Genomic DNA, 20,579 nt, shown 5'->3' with positions numbered 1-20,579 from the left:
ATGCATATATAGGGTCTACGTCACGCACAGTTTCCATTCATTTACATATTTTAACAGACGCAGCAATATTTTTTTTTAGGGGTTTACCACTTCATGTCTGAACGATCCTTAAAAAGAAGGTTGAGTTCTGGGAAGAGGTGAAAAATAATTTGTGAGTGTTATCATTGTATTATGCAAGTGTGAAAGAACATCAGTTAAAACATCTTCCCTGAAAAGCATGGCTCTTCAAATGCCTTAATATTCTAAATATGGCATGTAACATCATAAAAAACTAGACCAGATGTACTAGTAACTTTACCAAGACTAGGCCAAATTTCTTATCATTTTGATGATTCCAGAACCTTGCAATACACACCAATACTTATATGCTAGATGATCAACCTTTTCTGATCGATTCCACAACGTTTCTTTGACAATGCAATCGCTTGACCAGAAGTGAACCTTCTATTTGACTATATGTTTATTGTGTGCTATGATCAGCTGAAATGAAAATGAATTTAATGACAGAAACTCATAAATAACCATTATTGCCATTATTTCCAATGTGTTCAGATCTACCCTGATGATAAGATGTCTGGTGATATTCAGATGTTGATGGTCCGATGTCATTTCTACAAGGATGGCTGTAGATGGACGGACCAACTCATGACTCTACAGGTAAGCTTCTGCCTAACTCTCAGCATACCACACCTCACTGTGTATACAGTCAAACCTACCTGTAGCGACGGCCCAAGGGAAACCCAAAAAGTGGTCTTTGTAGACAGGTTTCTTTAGTACATGTTTCATTGAGAAACCATTTTCAAGGGAAACAAAAAATATGGTCTTTGTAGACAGGTGGTCACTAAAGCAGGTTTGACTGTATATGTGGCCAATATCTGTATTGCAGGAGCAGAATTAAGGGCTGTTCCTATATGGCTGATATTAATAGCAATACGTATGGCCAAAAGTTATTCCCAAATTGGTCTCTTGAAGCCATGTGAAGTTTACAAGGAAAGTATTTCTGATCTCAGTGATGGAGATCTATCTCATTGATTGATGCTAATAAGACTTTGGCCTTTATTCTCTCAGAGCAATCGCATCTTGACACCAATATCAAATACTTGTACCTTCTTCGCACAAGATTTTGGAGACTAATTTGACGACAAAATATATAGTTATATATATATATATATAGGGTTGTTGTGGTGTAGTGGATATGTCGCTGGTCTGTGGATCGCATGGTTCATGATTCGAGTCCTTTGGCAAGACATTAATCTGCATTTGCCACTCTCCACCCAGGTGTTAATTGGGTACCCGGTTTGCAATTTATTCCAATGACCGGGGTTATAATAATACAATGTAAAGTGCTGAGCATTGTAGTAAGCACTAGACAAATGTGACTATCATTATTATCATTATTGTTCTTTTGTGTAGTTATTACATTAGTCAAGCCAAGCAAAACCTTCATCCTTTGTCAGCTCCTAAGTTTAATATCTAGGCCAATGCACTCTGGAGTGAAGTACTTAGGTGATTGTGTGTAAAGCCAACTGAAGTCTTGCACTCTGTTCCAGAAGTGTTAGGAAGGAAGACAGATTCCTGACACTGGTCACAGTTTTATCACCTATCCTTTATTGCATACAACTCAAGAGAACTTGGTTTGAGCATTCTGATGTACCTTAATCAAGTTCACACTTTGGTCCTGCACCAGCTCTGTTTCATCTGCCAAGAGAGAGAGAGAGAGAGAGTCTCTATCTCTTTCCCAGGGTGTAGATATACCTTGTTGATGATGTTCGCACTTGCACTTTTGCAAGTGTGACATTCATGTTATTTTTTTCTTGCCGGAATATATTTCGGTTTCTAGGTGATATTGAAACAAACAGGGACATAGAGATAGCGATATATGTATAGAAGTGGGGGAAGAGGTGGGGCAAGTTAAAGTCTTATTCATCCCATATCTTTGATTACTACTGGTATGTTAGTTATCATATATTGTTAGTCATTGCTGGAAAATGTGGGCATTTTGAGAGTACTGCTTATCATTGCTGCCATTATTTAAATTCTTCTAGGTAGGATTAAAAAGAAGGAGAAAACCCACCAATGTCTCCACCAACCCATCCTTCTGAAGTTCTCTTTGAGATACCCTTTACATAGAGCCAGAAGGGCATTAACTCTGTGTAAAGGTATCTGAGTTCATAACCCCTTTCTCGCTCTAAATGGACGAGATGTGCTAATTTTTCACCCAGATAATAATTGCCATGTGTGTATGCATCCAGATGGCATGCTCGTTGATGTACTCACACCGGTGGCACCGGGTTCAGAACCCAACCGTGTTAAAAGTGTCCTGGCTCCCTGCCTCTTTAACGAGCTTACCCGTCATTATGTTCACCCAACCTTAATCATACCATCTGGATTTCATTCTTATTTTTACCCTCTTTTGGGGGGGGGGGGGGGGGGCGCTGGGATGAGGCAAAGGGAATCATTACCATTCTTGTTTTATGAATGAAACCGCCAATGTTACATTGACCATTTGTGAGTGGCAATGAGTGCTAATTTGATTTTTATGATCTCATTAAACTTTTATCCGTTTCAGCAGTCATGTTTTTAGTAGTGGGGGGGGGGGGGGGGGGGCTGGAAAGGGAATCATTACCATTCTCGTATTATGAATGAAATTCTCAAAGTTACATTGACCATGTGTGAGAAAATAACATGTTACCCCCTACGGGTGAGTGGCAATAAGTGCCAATTTGATTTTTATGATCTCATTACACATTTATCCATTTTAGCAGTCATGTTTTAATGGAATTATTTAAAGGGAGATGATACGGAGAAATGTTATTACCTTCTTTTGAACTGTGATGAAGCACTTGTAAAAAGTAAAAATGTTTCCGCAGTGACAAACAATGATTATTTTGGATTTAATCATTTATTTGGGCTGAGTAACATGATTTTTAAATATTTTCTTACACAGAAAGATGTTTTTTGAAATACAAAAGGTTACATTCTGCAGTAGCACCTTGAAATGTTTGGTTATTGTCTAAAAGAGCCAACTTGAAATTTATTAAACAAAATTAGACTGTAATTGCATCAAATTAAAAGAATTGATGAATGAGAAAGTGCATATCCACCCTCAATCATAGGCCTATTACAAAGTATTTTGACTGCTACAAAAGATTATCAACCTTTAAGTTTATAACCTCACTCCTATATTGGGATAATTCCATCAGTAATAGGCCATATTGAATGAGAGTTGTAGAGAGAGAGAGAGAGAGAGAGGAATAAAAAAAGGAATACAATTTAAGAGAATGATCTCAAACTAATGATACACATGTGTAACACCCTCCTGCTCTCCAGCTTTCATTCCTAATCAAGTCATCCTTTCATCATCTACCACTATATTATTAGATTTGTGATTGATGTGATATCCAGATATCTCTCCTTGGCTTCGTCATTAGTCCCATACACCTATCATCACGTCACCAAGATTTCCCAAACACCAAACTTTTTCTGTTGGAATGATTCCACTAATTTTTTAGGGATTTTGGGTAGTGATGATACGGTTGCAAGAGGTGGGATATATAGGGTAACAAATTTGACACTTCCCACGATGGGTGTGAAGTCTTTCTGGTGCTAGTGTGATGGTTTGTGCGGTCATTGTACTCTTAATACATATTGTGGCCCGAATTCACAAAGGAGGTTTGTCGACAAACCTAGATTCATGTGCGTCATATGACGCGTTTCGATGCGTTTCAGACCAAGGTTCAGACGAACTTTAATCTGAAATGCATCAAAACACCTCATAATGCACATAAACCTCCTTTGTGAATTCGGGCCTGTGCATGTTTGGAGCCAAAAGTGTATCAACTCAGATACTTTAACACACATAAACGTCTTTCTGGCTTTGAGGTTTGAACAGAGGAATTTTGTTTTGCCATTGTTTCATTGAGGCACATTCATGTTTACTTCGAAATCGATATGCTTAGAGTCACTCATCACTATTAATAAGTATTTCATGAAGAAATGCTTTTGTTCAACATACACTGTATTAAAGTTATTCAATGCACTTTTAATTTAATTAATAATTGGGGACCTATTGAAGAAAAACACAACCTGAAATAAAGTAATTTCAATATCTGTCAATATTTGGTTGATTTCTTGTTATAATTGTCAAAACTAAATTTTCTCTCAAACATATAGCATTGGGGTTCTGAAATACAGATTCAAATATTTGTCATTATATTTTCAACAATTTTGCATTTCCTTTCCAAACAAGTGTGCCTCTATTTTCTTTTCATACATCCCACCATATCAAGCTTGTTATTATCAATGCCGCCTTTGATCACTCAACTGTTGCATTATTTTGACACTCTTCGTGACATCAAGCATTCATAACTCCTTGATTAATTGTGCTGCATCATGTATTAGTTGTTCAGACGTTATTGCAACATCGTATCATAACACTTCGTATTCATTGGATTAATTGTTATCCAAACTTGTTATGGTACTTTCAGGAATGCAGGAGAAATGATAGCTTCCTGTTTATGATTCCAAGATATGTTAGTAGGCGTTATTTTTACCTGCTTGATGTAAATAATGAAAAGAAATGAACAAAGTCGGATCGGAAATGAAGACAATAGAGCTGATACTTGTAGATAGTGAAATGATAGGAAAATGTAGGTAAAGGTGGTTGAAATATTAGAACAACATTGATTAAAATTGAGGCTTTACAGTTGGAATGAAAATTCAGGAAATAACTTCATTGTTTTCTAAATTTTGAGATCAGAAGGGTTCCTTCCAAATAACTGAATGTAGTGATTAACATCAGACAGTATGAAAATAGAAGAGACAGAGGGAGAAAATTACAAAATACCTGGGAAACCCAAGGTCTGCCCCCCCCCCCCCCCCCCCCCCCCAACTCCGTGAACGGAGGGATACCATGCATGTTACCAAAATGTCCGGTAAAGGGGTACTTTTCACGCACCAAAGTCTGGCTCATAGTACACAAAAATCTGGCCCGTATTCACTTTACACACCAGACTTAGGTGGGTGTTTTCAAAAGGAGGGAACATGCATATGCATACCCTAAATAACGTTGAGTGGGGGGGGGGGGGTGGGGGTCTGCCTAGAAACAATGAATTCATATTAAAGATAGTTATTACTTGCCATTTTGTGTACCAAAACTTGCCAGAAATGAACACCAATAACATTTGTTTTCCTATATTTCGTTGTAATTTTGGACATTGCAAATCTCATGTTGAAACTAACTGCAGAAATGGGAGCTTTTTCTCACCCCGAGCACAATATAACATTTTAATTTTAGGGCCACAGCATTTGCAGCATATTACATGGAAGAGTGTTACCATTACCCATTGCCTGCTGGAACGGGTTGATTCTGTACAGGAGGATGAGAGAAGAGCAGAGCAGTAGGAATCAAGTGGATTATTAAGTGAATGTGGTAGAGAGACAGTAGGAATGAAGGGAGGAGAGAGAGAGGGGGAGATAGATAGAGAGGGAGGGAGAGAGAGAGAGAGAGAGATAAAGAAAGAAAGAGAGAGAGAGAGAGAGAGAGAGAGAGAGAGAGAAATAGGTTTGATCAAGTGAATGTGGAAGAGAGAAAGTAGGAATAGAGGGAGGAGAGACAGGGAGATAGATGGATAGAGAGAGATAGAGACAGAGAAACAGACAGAGAGAGAGAGAGAAAGGGAGGAGATAGATAGATAAATAGAGAGAGAGAGAGAGAGAGCGTGATAGCGTGACCGCTACATGTAGAGGTGTATTATATTAAAGAAATTGCCCTTCTCTCGTGTCGTAGAAAGGTAGATATGGTGTATATTCTATTAGGTTACAATGGCAACCAATGAAAATTATATTATTGGAGGGCTTGACGAAGTTTTCGAGATATCAATTAAATTAGCCATGACTTCAAAAGATGGAGGATTTTCGTACAACCTAGAAAGCAAATTTAAGAAAAATGTATAAATGTGAATGTACAGTATGTTAGATAGTATAAGCATTTAAGAAATGACAGCTTTATCAGTATTTCTCAGTTTGCCTTGAAGAGGAGTGTATTACATTCAAGTCAAGGGAATTGATGGTATCTTTTAAGTTGATTAATTTCATAGATATGGATAGCCCTAGCAGTCGTAAGAATAGCTGGTGGATAAATGCAGTCCATTTTCTGTGGGTCTCAAGGGGATTATTGATGTATCATTACTTCAGAGCCAGAAGGGCATTAACTCTGTGTTAAAGTATATGAGTCAACGCCCTTCTGGCTCCAAACAGACAAATTATCATGAAATAGCACAGATTGGAATTTGGGGTTATATAGATTAATGGAGTGATATGCTGTAATTTTTGATAGTGTGTTGTAAAGGTTTGTCTGAACCCTGTTCTGAAACGCATCGAAATGCCTCATATGACGCACATAAACCTAGATTTGTTGATAAACCTCCTTTGTGAATTCGGGCCACAGAGTTTAGAAGATTTGAATGAATAGGAAGATGAGTTTTAAATGTTTATAGGAGAGAGGCGAAAATATATAGAAGAGAAAGGGGACGAGAGAGAGGGAGAGAGAGGGAGAGAGAGGGAGAGAGAGAGAGAGAGAGAGAGAGAGAGAAAAGACAGGACAGGGGAAACAGGGGGGGGGGGGCAAAAATATGGGGAAAAGTATCCGAAGTAATAAAGCTTTGCAGATGAAACAAAGAAAACTGAGTAAATACTCTAGTTTCCCAGATTCATTTTTCTAAAGAAGATTATATGCCAAAGATATTACAAATATCCAGGGCACCAAATAAAAACCGAATATGTGTATTCCAAACTCTGTACATGGGCGGCTTTGAATAGAAAGAGAAGGCAGTGGTTAGTTGTGAAATGGCTCTAATTGGTCTATTTTTATCCACCTACTTCCTTCAAAACAGGACACTTTAATCTACATAATGCCGCTTTCTTCCCCTTTAAAAGCAGCAAGGTACATTAGTTTCCCTACCTTATTTTCATTTAATTGTTTCCCAAAATGATCAAAAGCCTTCTTCGGAGATTTTCTACCTCATTTATTTATGTCATTATGGGAAACACCAGTGTGTGAAATATGTGAGAATTCCATGTGCTGTCCGCGCCATTGCATTTTCTTTCTTCCATCCTAATGGATTCACACGGTTTTATATTATGCTCTCTTCTTTCATTTTGAACACATCTGACAATATTTGAAATTCCAAAATATTTATTTACCCTTGTTTACCAGATAACCTAAAACTTGAATTATTGTTATTCCAACATCATGTAATCAAATAGACAAATATACCATGTTTGCTTTAGAAAGTCCCTCCCATTTTTTGTTGTTTTCCTAGCTTAATCCAATGAATTCATCAACCAACTTAATTGTTGTGAGAACCTGTCTGGACAGATGAAAGAGAATTGATAACAATGCAATTCCATTCCTGTTGAAACGTTCAGAAAGCGTGATTGTTATGGTATTGAAATGTCTCTTTTAGAAATACAATGGGAAAATGGATCATAAGTCCTCATGTGTAACAGTTATAATCCATTTTTCTTAAAACTTGCCTCAACTGCAGATTCTGTATATAACAAAATACTACCGGTAGTAAAAATGGATTTTAAGAATTGGTTTTCATGCATTTCTATAAACAGATTATCTTAAATACTGGGCTGCTTGTGAAAAAAATATGTAGCAGATCATAGAAAAATTGAAATATTTATAAGCAACTTTGTTAGCCTACTAAAAGGTAGAGCATTTGTAAGTTGTTGTCATAAACCAGGCAATTCAGTCTACTCTCAGCAACTCCCAAATGAGTGGATTGAAATCCACTCATTTGGGAGTTGTTTCAAGTATTTCTATATTGTAGAGTGGAATTCAAGATTTCCACTCCTGTCCATTTAGAGAGCATATGAGGTTATATATGGGATCTCTGAGAAGGCCTCAGTTTTCATACAAATTGCTTATTTTGCAATGAAGATCAGCTATGTATTATTGTGTAACTCAGACTGAGTTGTTAGCCTGTACTCTTTTTTTAAACATTTGTTGTTGCATTAAATGTTATTATTTTATCTATGAAAGAAAATGTGTCATATACATGCATAGTTTATGATGTTAATAGGACTGTGATTATTCTTTTGTGCAAACTGTTATATTTCATTCATTGTGAAATCATGATTCATTAAATTCTGTTTATGTTCACAAGACACAGCACTGTTTAAGAATAGCATGCCCATGAAGAATATGTCACTATTTGTCATCCAAAAGAATTTCATGAAATCTTTCATTCCAAAATGAAAAACTAAAAACATTCCCACAGCTGTTTGTTAGTTAACATGTTATGCCACGAACATAACAAATATTTGTCAGTTAGTTATAGTCAGAGACAAGGACAACTCCATCTTTAGTCCTCTGAACTTGAAAGGTGTATTGATCAAATAAATAGACTAGAGCTGTTTACATTCCAAATTGATATTGATTACACGACAGTGGGCATCATAACAATGCATACCGTGTACTAGGGGAATATAAATCCATGCCCAAAAATTGTTGGAATATTTTGCTGACAAAGAGGATTCTTCAGCCCCCTTTATGACCTTGATAGTATCAATATTTAACTGTCTTGATGGAAGAGAGAATAAAATAAATCAATACAACCGCACATAGCTGTGGTAGCTATTGTCCCACCCACTCTAAATCATGTTTGGAGCCAGAAGGGCATTAACTTGTATACTTTTACACAGAGATAATCCCCTTCTGACCCTCAACCGAAGATATTAAATGCCTTTGTAGCATGGTTCCTCACTGTCCAACATTAAAGTGTGTGAGCACGAAACATAATGAAACTATACCAAATCTCAGATTAAATCTACTTTTCCGCGTTATAGAATTATAAATTACATTCCTTGAAATATGAAAAAGGGGAATTAGGTTTTAATCATTTCTGTGGTTGGGAAGATTTGAGTATTAAAGCCCAGTACTGGTCACCATTTGTGTTGAGATTTTGTTAGAATGGATGAATTCAAACCACATGATTAGAAAGAGGATCCTGTTTTATCTGTGGCTTGCAATCAAACTGAATTTATTGTAAAGCAGAAATGAAAACCCCTATCAGCTTAAATTTTAGTTGACTCTATTCTTTCATTTTATATCTGTTGAAATCTCCTCAAAACAGTAACAAAAAAATGTGCCTTTTTTTTTTCTTTCTTTTTTAAAGAAAGATCTATGCTTATGAGCTATTACAGTGTAGGAAGGGTCCCTTTGTAAGAATATTGTTGTATAAGCATATAGAACGTAGAGAACTGAAATATCTTGATTAATGAATATATCCATTCCAATTTCAACATTCACTCTGTGGCAACTTCGTTATTTCTCCTCACTTGGTGGGAACCAGTAAAGTACATCATAATGGACTATTTTCCAAATTAGCATGCACTTGCAAAGACCAAAGATTATAAAAACAGACTGTCTGATTAATTCAGATCAAACATTTTTATTTCAACTATCATTTTAGTTGTAAGCATACAACTTCCAGAATTGAAAATGACAAACTTGTATATATATTCATTTCTGTTTTTGAACATCGAGCGATCCTGCTTCATATTATATTGCTCCACATTGGGTGGGAATCAGTGAAGTACAGTATGATGGGTTATTTCCTGAATTGGACATGACAGAATCTGAAATAAGTTGACCTGGAGGGACAAATGATTGGAGCCTAATCTGTCACTCTACATCAGACCAAACATTTCACTAGACATCTTTTCTATTTATAAACTCATTTTCTTGAGTTATGGGAATGAAATATTAGTAATGTGCAGAATATTGATATTTTGGTATGCCATGGAAGTTGAAAGTGGGGACGCTTGGTTTCGTTTGTGTATATTCTATTTAAAATTCTTGCTATGTGTAAATCATATAATTGTCTTGTTATGTTGGGTGCTGAGAGCCAGAGGACCGTACCTGCTCATAGATTTTTTCTTTATAGAGTCCTGACGCCCTCCTGGTTTTCAGCACACGACACCATTTTTTTGTCTTATGTTTCACATATTACATGTTACACCAATGGAGAAAAAAAATTCTGTGTTGTATATGGACAATAAAATCTTGAATCTTGAATCTTGAATTACTTTACTCTGTATCAAAGCAAAAATGGAAGTTGGGGTAATTGGTCTTTATTATCATTCTCCTTAGCTCAGAAGACAAATGCAATTGATTTAAAAGTTTTAATTACTCCACAAATAAAAACACAGATCTTTTTCGATTGACTATTATTTTGATCTCCTTTTTATTTTATGCCGTTAAATATATCAAGAATAGATCTATATTATGGAAGAAAAGTTGTACTGTATTCTAACTGTTTAACAGAGCGTTAGTTCTTGTTTTCAAACTGTGAATGCATCTGTTTCAGTTTTTATTTGGTTACTCTAGATATTTCCAAGTTTCTTTCAACTCTGATCTTGAACTGTTGCCTACAGACAGGTGAATTATTGTTACTCCATTCAAGCAAAAAAAGAAGATGTGATACATTCAGTTTTGTTTAAAAAACTTGTTTGAAAAGTGGATTCCAGAGAGAAATATGGTTTTGATTTGGAACAGGTGACCAAATAGAAACCATCCAACCCAAACAGATCATTAGCAGGATTATATGGGTAAATTAAAGCATAGAAACTGATTACTTTTGTATGTTCTTCATAGGGGGAAGAAAAGATGAACTAGAAGATTACATGAGTCTTTGATAACAGCCTTAGAAATGAGATCAAGATTGAGCAGAAAACTGTCCTATACAGCCTATCCCCTTTTCATCCACTGGAGCCAGAAGGGTCTTAACTCCAATTATTTTATACAGAGTTAACACCCTTTTGACTCCAAACAGGCAATATATGGGTCTGTTTTAGGCATTTCATGGGTCATAGGTTCCAAGGGATGCCAGCCGAGGGGTCGTGAACTTCACCATGAAAACAAACCACAAGGATGTTGTACCAGTGCACCAATTAGCGGCACCAAAAAGCTGCCCCGGTTTCATCCCCGTCCTTTTCTATCCTTCTGGGACTTCTTTGAAAAATATGAAGAAAAAACTGAAGAAGGGGAGTATTATCAGATTTCTGAATATAAAACCATAAAGTTGGTTAGCAGTGTGGTAATTTAGTGGTTAGGTCACAATTTTATTTTGGAATAAGAGGAATAACAATGAGGCATTGATATTTGTAATTGTAACCCTTCCATTTGAAGCTATCACCACAGCATCTCGGGCCATAAGAAGTTTACTAATATGAATTGATGTCATTTGCTTTAATTACTTTAGGATGAAATCATTCTAGAAACTCCACGATCAATGTTTAATCTATCAGTCATTAAATAATATATGGTTCACAGTCAATTGTTCCCTTCCCCCATGTTGTGGATTGATGTTAATGTATGTCATTACATTATTATATACCTACATGTATATTATTTTTTTGTTTTCGGCATCATAATATACAACAAGAAAACAAATCGATAGCAGAAGAGGATAGTTTTCTTTTGCATATACCACTTGAGTTTTGAATTTACCAGAGAGGAAACTGCTTTCTAAAAGTGCATAGCAAGTCGTTATAGGCTCAATTGTAACAATTAAAAGAGTTGTATAGAGAGTCCTTGCATCAATATTGTAACAATTATTTTGTAAATGTTTGCAGATTATGTGCACAATTGGGCTCTTATCCAGCTAATGAAGCAAGGATATATCAATCGATCAATTCAACGGCCGCAAAGCTGTTTACAATGAAAGCATTTAACTTGCAATCAGTAAATGGGCTTTACTACTCATATAAATTCAATGGACAAATGTCTTCATCAGTGTGTGCTACAGTACTACATTTAGAAAGCTATTAGTTTCCCTTTGTCATTGAAAAGAATACACAACAAATGATCTGCTTTTTGTTGACAAGCACTTAAGTCTACATGGTGTTGCACAATGATTTGCAATAGGTGGATTTATGTAGTTTAAATGTGTGATCAGATTCAAATGACTAAACTTTAACAAACTGACAGCTCATTCATGTGAGCTTATTGATTGAAAATGTCCATTGTATGCTGATTTGTAAGTGCAGCCATTTGTAAAATCAGTTATTTGTAAATAGTGTGGAAGAAAAAAAACATGAAGAGTTAGCCCAGATATGCCAAGAATATTCATGATGCCAACTAAGAGGATATAGTGACATTTGACAGGAGTGTAAAACTAAAAATTAACTCTGCATTCAATAATGAATGCAATGCTTCTAATTTCTATCTCTTAAATGCAACAGTACTTTGATGGTAATGTTTAAAATTTCTTATAGGATTTCATTTTAATAGCCCATCTTTAATCATGAGACGAGCTATTGTATTAGAAAAACTACAGTATATTAAGAATTAAAGATGATTTTTGTTTAATTCTCAGATAATCTCTCTCTCTCTCTAGCTCTGCCCTCTGTACTGAAGCTGTAATATGACAGTTTATTTTATTGGATGTTATCATAATTCTATTAAAATGGTGAAGAAAACTTGTATAAATTTGTTAAGATACTTTGAAAGCAATAACCACTTGAGTACTTGAAGGATATTAAAGTAATTTGGAGAAGAACAAAATCTATCCTTGCTTAATATTGAATTTCATATACAGTTTCCAAGTGATGATATTAATACCACTGCTTTTGATTGCAAAGAAATCTCTAGTTTTCTTGACTTTGTTCTATGAACTTTTGGCTATGGGATTATCTTTGTAGATTCATTTGTAGGTAGTGATTGAAATCATGATCTTTGGGATACATGAGACAGTTGTCTGTTGAGAGCCAGAAGGGCATTATTAAACTCTCTCTCTCTCTCTCTCTCCCCCCCCCCCCCCCCCCCTCTTTCTCTCTCTCTCTCTCTCTCTCTCTCCCCCCTCTCTCTCTCTCCCCCCTTTCTCTCTCTCTCTCTCCCCCTCTCTCTCTCTCTCTCTCACTCTCTATTTCTCTCTTTCTCACTCTCTCTTTCTGTCTTTCACTCCCCTTTTTCTTTTTCTAACCTTTCTATCTTTTTTCTCCTCACTCCTTTTAACATTCTAAACTCATCTTCCTATTTATTCAAATCTTCTAAAGTCTGTACCTCTAATTGCCAAACATAATTTTCTTAACTATAAACTGTCAGATATTACAGCATATCATTCCATTCATCTATAACCGAAAATTCCAATGCCCTTTTGGCTATTGACAGAAGATGTCATCTCTCCAGAGCCAGAAGGGCTTTAACTGTATACAAGTAAATGACTTACTGCCCTTCTGATTCTCAACATATGAGATCTGTACGCTTTGAAGAGATTAAGAGATTTTTGTTCCTTCATGAAGTTGAGCCGAGTATCTATCATGACATTCTAATCATGAAAGTGCAAGATGGAGGTTGGTATGAAGTAAGAAAAGATGATGTCTTTGATTTCAGTAATATTGCTTATTTTGAAAGAGATCTGTTCTCAGATGTGATGAAAGGATGGGTCAGAATTATGCATGTAGGATCATCCATAATGTTAATTAAAATAACATTTTATATGAAATCGATATATTCATATTATTTTGATATTCTTCAATTTTATAGCCTTAGAATATTTTTTTATAGAGGTCTAGGACAGTAATATGTCATAAACAAGAGGAACAAGAAGGGGAAGTTAAGTCAAAGTACATTCTGTAAACAGAACAGACTAATAGAAGGAAAGAGAAACAGTGTTTAAAAATAACAAGGAATGATACTCTTGAAAATATAACCTCATCAGCAACTTCAGTATTTAATGTTCTTTTTCATTGAGAGAACTGTCCTCTTAAATTCATTTTATCACCATCACACAGATAAAGCAGAGAAGAGCATCTTTTCACATCATTTCTACTTTGTATATTTATGTCTGTGTGGTGACAGCTGCTCAATAATGATAACCGTTTGAATAGTTGAATAGATTTTGTAATCCCCATTATCAGTGCTCATCATCAAAACGTTCTTTCTTCTCATTCTGTTCCCTCTTCACCTCCAGCCATTTCTGCTTCAGTGAACGTCCATGAATGACATTATCAGTTGTGGTTAACTCCATAGCGTGCAGTAGGATGAAAAAAATTATTTTAGAAGAAAAAAAATATTAGTATTCATTGATTTTCGCTGTCTGCACCATCCTGTTGATCCAGACTGTAAAGCGAAGAAAATCACAAAATACCTTTTGTGATGGATTCTTCCACAATTCTAAATTCAGACTTTAAGGATCAGAGGATTTTTTATCAACAATGTGATTATCTGTCACTGTGTCTTGATATGTAAGCATTGATTTTAATGGAATTTGTGTTTTCAAGAGTGTTTGAAATAATGTCAAATTATGAGCAATTCATCATGGAAGTGACTGTAGTATTTGTAATTTTATAGGCCCCCAACCCCTATCTTTTTCAATCTTTGCATATTTCATGCTTATCGTAGTTTTTTACTTTCATTCTTTCTGATATGATACCTCGTTCCCCTGTATATCCAAATTCCAAATTGAAAAAATGTTGCCTCATGAAATAAAATGTCAAGTGATATCTGTGCTATTGTTTCCAGAGATTGTGGATATTTGTGTTTCCAAGAACTTTGGCTCCCTCCGGCCTCCCCCACTTTTTGACAATCATAGATCCATTGCTGCCTCCTTAACGTGTCTACGATCTGTACTAAAGTAAAGTCTGTTTTTGAAATATAAAGCAAAACAATTATTCATACTCAAAGAAAGGACAAGTGAAGAAATTCATAAAGGCATAAAGGTGAATGGAGATATTATCATTGTACTGTAAGCATGTGTGTCATCACAAGTTCAGAACAGTTTAATATATGCCAGAACTGTCCCCTGCATATTAAAATGTTTTGACAAGGCATTTGGTCCCACACATCATAAAGTGTGTAGTCAAGCATTCTCATCAATCTAATTACATTCCTGTACAAACTGGACAAGTTCATCCAACCAAACATTATTTGTTCATTTGACCAAAAACCTTTGAAAGGACTCGCAATATAGCATCGGCACACGCTGCACCAGGTGGAGATATGACAGTGCGGAGGAAAATGAGGAACAGATTTCTGTGGTTTTCAGCCTGTAATTTCAACTCATGGCAAAAAATATGCAGGACCATGAAAGCATTGCTGGAGATGTATAAAGCCGAAATCTGTAGCTTCTACTGAAAAGACAAATACCTACAGATGATATTCATTAGTGCATGGAATACAGCTGCCATTCTGAGGTTATTTTGTTTTCATTTCATTATCAATTTGTTGTCCTTTATTGTTTACTGTGATCTTTTGTTGTGGTAGTTTAAAGCAGATTTATAATTTGAACTTTGCGAAAGAATTTGTAAGAATGTCATTGACCCGTTAGATGTTTTTATGATTATCTGTCTTGTATGGGTTGATGGAAGGATTAGAGAAGGGCTTAATACAAGGTGAATGACAGTCAATGTCATTTCATACTGTTTTGGTTTTTGGTCCACTATTAATTTTGTTGATTAATGTTTGCAAGCTTTATATAGCTTGGAAAGAAAGGGCAACACTATTGATCAGTAAATCACAGTTGTTTTCTTGTATTACTGATGGAATACACCTGTATTTTCTGATGGGGGTAGGTTCATACATACATTTGCTATGTTTTCTCTTTTTGGCACACTCAATCGATTGATTTTCAAAAATGTATTAGTTAATTTCTTGTATCAAATCTGCTGTTCAAAGAGCTATTTGGGTAAGAAGTTCTGAAATCTGTTCTCAACCTCTTCTCCCATTGTTCCCGCTGTCTCTCTCTTTCTCTCTCTCTCTCTCTATCCATCATCCTCTCTCCCGGTTTCTTTTCATTATTTTCACTAGAAATATTACATTGGAACTACATTGAAACAAATATACTAAATAACATCTGTAGAAATGCATGGAGAACTGCAAAGCAGCAATGTTGTGTGAATCGTTTAAAATTCTAATATTTTGCCTGTATTGGGAATCTTCTTGAATAAAAAAGTAGAAGGTTTACTCAGTGACTGTGTCAATAAAGCTTGAACATGAAAGCGTAAATCTATATTTCCAGACTCGGCTCCAACCGTCATCTATGCAAATTGACTTGTCACACTTCCCCAATGCGATGGGAGTCTCTGACATCATCATCATCGTGTTTACCATCTTTGGGAAGGATGTTGTGCATGAAGACCATGGAGGAGGATGCTGGAAGATGCATCATGAAGAGAGAATGGTGGAGTGTTGCTATGTCATAACGGATATACTTGTGATTGTTACCTTGCACAAGTGGAAAGCATTGACATGGATTTTCCGGTGGTTACTTAGATTGTGAAGTTAAATATTTCTTGTAGCCAGACATCAGTTTAGAAGAGGTTGTGATTGATGATTATTGATTGCATGTTATAGAAATACACATATGTAATAGAGAGGATAGGAAAGAAAAGAAGATAAGAGACATATCAGAGATGAAGCTGGAAAAGCATGGTGTTGATAGGATATGATTTGAGAAAAAATTACTTTTTTATTATTCAAATATTACTTGTTGCCAGATAGTTTTTAGTTGAAGTAAAAGCTTATCGATTGGTGTGATGTTTGCCATTTCATGGAACTGATGGAAGAGAAAGACAGATTCATGTTGGGTAGATTGAAGAAAAAAGAAGATAGGAGAGAGAGAGAGAGAGAGAGAGAGATAGAGAGGGGGGATTAATGAGGGAGATAGATGAACAGGGAAAGAGATAGAGGGAGATAAAAATAGATGGAGACAGAGACAGAGGGAGATACACAGATGGAAGAAGAGAGAGATAGAGAAAGGGAAAGTTTAGGAAAGAAAAGTAAGGATGAAAAGGAAAAGAAATATAAAAGGTAGTGGAGAGAGATAAGGAGGGTGAAGGCAGATTCAACTATACCAGAATCATCCATTCAACTTTTTTTGTTACTGGCTGTAATATTGAGTGACCTCCACCAACACTCATCACAAGTTATCATCCAACTTGCTTGTTGCTATGGGGAAAACAAACGACATCAGGTGGAGATGATTAGGAATGCTAATTTTAGGATTTGCACGTTTCTATCCAATCAATAAACAAGGACATCTGTTAGTCTATTCCATCTAATGAGTAATGGGTGATGGAGGGAAGCGGGTCAACAACATCTCTCACTAATCAAGGATGATGTAATCCTCGTGATGGTCACCGATGAGATGAAATGGGGAAGAATCTTGGATGATGGGGTGGAATATAAGTCAAACCTGTCTTTAATAGTGGCCACCTCTCTATACAGGCCACCTGTCTATAATGACCATGTATTTTGTTCCCCGAGAGAGAGAGAGAGATAGAGGACGGACTTGCAGAAGAACAGCCATTGGCTGAAGCAAGTTATCCGTATTGAAATAAAATAAAAGGAAATGAAATAAGGAGAGGAGAGGAGAGGAGAGGAGAGAAAAGAGAGAGAGAGAGAGCTTTGAGTTATAGAACCTGTCTTGAAATGCCACCTACCTATAGAGGCCACTTTCTCTGTAAACCTTGGTTGGTCTTGGTAGACAGGTTAGACTGCTGTTTTGTTCACCGCTGTATTTAAATCACCTGCTTACAAAAGCCAAATGATTGTGAACTTTTCAAGAACTGGATTAGCGTCTGAAAGACTTGATCACGATGGTCATTATGTTTCATACATTCCTCAAATAGTTTGAATAAGGTTCATTTTGAATAAGCTTTTATGCTGATTGATAATGCCTATAGGGCTTTTAAAATTGACATAGGCCACTTACCTCAAAGAATAGTGTCACACGCGACCATGATCTACATTCCAACAGGAAAAATGCCAATCAATTCTTCGCTATTTGGTTTTTCAAGCAAACACCAAATAACCTTTTCCTTTTTGACATTGGAAATGACTCTGCACCTCTCAAATTGTTCAATCAATAAAGTAGGCTTTGATTTCACACCTAGTCTTCAGTGCCTGTCAAACAGTGGTACAATGGAACTACAGCTGACAGAGCGCTACAATCCCCCAAGGTGGGATGGGACTCCTGTTGACATTTGGTGCGAAGTATTGGTCAGTATTTTGAGAGAGAGAGAGACAGAGACAGACACAGACACAGAGAGAGAGAGAAAAAGCTGAAAGAGAGAGAGGAGCAAAAACAGAGAGAGAGAGAGAGAGAGAGAAAGGGGAAAAAAGAAAGAAAGAGAGAGAGAAGAAATTAGAGGGACAAGAGGGGAGAGTGAGGGAATTGAACGGTCAACCTTTTAACACCCAAGAGATTAAAGACCTTGTGTAAATAATTTTGATGGACTGCTAATTATATGTGACTTCTACATGGAGCATAAAAATATGTAGATTTGAACTAAGCCTTGAGCTATGCCTCTTTTTTTAGACATTGTAATGGCACGATATATGAGTTGTTTTTTGGCATGTGGTATTTGGGTTGCCTTTATTCTTATGGATATTTGAGAATAAGTCAACATCTTCAGAAGATAACTAAGCCATTGTTATATATATATATATGCGAAAATACATTTTTGTACATATTTTTTCTCTCTTTTCTTGAGTTTTTTTATATATATACATATACCAGTATATTGAATTCTTTGATAATTTAATTCCTTTTGATGATTGTGAAAAAATGAAGTTTTCTGGTTGGTCTCATTTATGTTTGTTTTCGTAGTGACAACATGCATGTGGGTCAAGATACATAACTATATAACTATGATTCAAATTAATTGTTAGCTACATATTGATGTCATACATATACATTAATTTCTCTCTCTTTCTCTCTCTTTCTCTCTCTCCATCAGGCCCATCTGGAGTCTTGCCAGTACAACATGGTTGCCTGTAAGGAGTGTAGCGCTATGGTAGCTCGTAATCATCTCAAGGATCATCTAGACATTGACTGCCCTCGTCGCTCAGAGACCTGTGAATACTGCGGCTCAGAGTTCACAGGAAGCAAGATAGATGTAAGATACTAAGCTATTGTTTTTAATTTGAACCTAAGAAAAATAAAAGCCGAGAGGTTCAAGCCCTCTATTGTAATAGGTGCTCATCAAAAAGTCAACAGAACTGTCATTATGGGACTAACTTTTGAGAGAAATGTCTCCAAAATAGGACATTTGTCTTTTAAATATACATTGGGGTTGCCATTGGTGTTTCAGTGTTGTCATCATACGTTTTCTGTTCCCTGTAGATGCTAGCAAAGGCTTTTAACTTTTACGAGGCAACAACACTTAATTTGTAAACCTTTGGATTAATGAAGTGTCAAAGGGCTTAATGTGGATAGGATATACTTCTGAATGTATTTTAATCCACTGAGGCAATTATGTTCTTGGATAGCTTGCATTAAATATTTGCCTCATTTTTCTGACCCTGCTTATGAGTGGGTATACACTAAAAGCAGCATGTGTACTGGCAGTATTCAACGATATGAATCGTTAGTCTTTCCTGATGATAATCATAAGCCAGAATCACGATTAAAAATAGAAATCTGGGCTGAGATATTCATCATCTGAGTCTCACTCTTGCATGTTATCTCTCTCTCTCATCTTGTTGCAGACTCATCTTGGCAAATGTCAGCTTGAAGTGGTATTCTGTGAAAACAAGTGTGGGGCTAAGCTGCAGAGACGGTTTATCAATCATCACATGCTCAATGAGTGTGCAAAACGATCTATTCCATGTAAATACTGCCACAAGGAGTTCGTCTATGAAACACTACAGGTAAATGGAAGATGTAGATGGAGGTGGCCTGGTGGTTGTTATGATGATGATGATGATTATGTTGGTTATGATGATGATGATGGTGATGGTGATGGTGGTGGTGGTGGTGATGATGGTGATGGTGGTGGTGGTGATGATGATGATGATGATGATGATGATGATGATGATGATGATGGTGATGGTGATGGTGATGGTGGTGGTGGTGGTGGTGGTGGTGATGATGATGATGATGATGATGATGATGATGATGATGATGATGATGATGGTGATGGTGGTTGTGATGGTGAAGGTGGTGGTGGTGGGAAAATGATGATGATGATGGTAGTGGTGGTGGTGGTGGTAGTGGTGATGTTGATGTTGATGACTATAATAATAAAGTTTATTATTTTAGTGGTAGATGATTATAAATACTAATAATAAGGATGGTTCGCTAGGTGATTAATATCTAATCCATCATCATAGGGCCATGTTTCCCCCCTCAAAATTCATCATTAATTCATTTAAATATGTAAACACAGTTGCAAGAAGAGCTCTTAATTTTTGTGTGTAAACCCTTCCCTCAGAAAAGCAGTATCTTGGGTCAATTTTTGCTGAATCCAACAGACTCCATACCAATCATTGTACAAAACACAAAATAATGTTTTTGTATTTGTTATTGTTCTTTTCCTGTAGAACCACCTCCACCAGTGCCCCCGGTACCCTGTATCCTGCCCTAACCGATGTGAGCCTAAAAAGGTACCCAGAGAAGAGATGGAGAAACATCTAACAGAAGCATGCCCATCGGCGCTCGCATGCTGCCCATACAAACAACACGGATGTAAACACAAGGTGAGAATGTAGTAGAAGTAGTTAAGGTTATAGTAGCAGGACTTAAACAGTTCCCTAATCTCCTGGTAGTCTAGGAGCACAAACA

The 20,579-nt window shown here is 36.3% G+C and overlaps 1 protein-coding gene across 1 annotated transcript in view; it reads left to right on the top strand.

Moving 5' to 3' along the window:
• LOC115926879 (TNF receptor-associated factor 4-like) overlaps positions 1–20,579 on the top strand; it is a 30,912-nt gene that overhangs the window by 4,970 nt on the left and 5,363 nt on the right. Inside the window, exons 2-5 of the mRNA XM_030992465.1 lie at positions 553–657; positions 18,754–18,912; positions 19,505–19,666; positions 20,339–20,494. Of these exons, the coding sequence (XP_030848325.1) occupies positions 571–657; positions 18,754–18,912; positions 19,505–19,666; positions 20,339–20,494 (564 nt within the window). The 5' untranslated portion in view covers positions 553–570. The remainder of the gene's footprint in view (positions 1–552; positions 658–18,753; positions 18,913–19,504; positions 19,667–20,338; positions 20,495–20,579) is intronic.

This window comes from Strongylocentrotus purpuratus, unplaced genomic scaffold (assembly GCF_000002235.5).
Source record: "Strongylocentrotus purpuratus isolate Spur 01 unplaced genomic scaffold, Spur_5.0 spur5_scaffold_2, whole genome shotgun sequence".
Taxonomy (NCBI): domain Eukaryota; kingdom Metazoa; phylum Echinodermata; class Echinoidea; order Camarodonta; family Strongylocentrotidae; genus Strongylocentrotus; species Strongylocentrotus purpuratus.
Note: the sequence above shows the minus strand (reverse complement) of the source record. Positions and strands in the feature narration are given on the sequence as shown.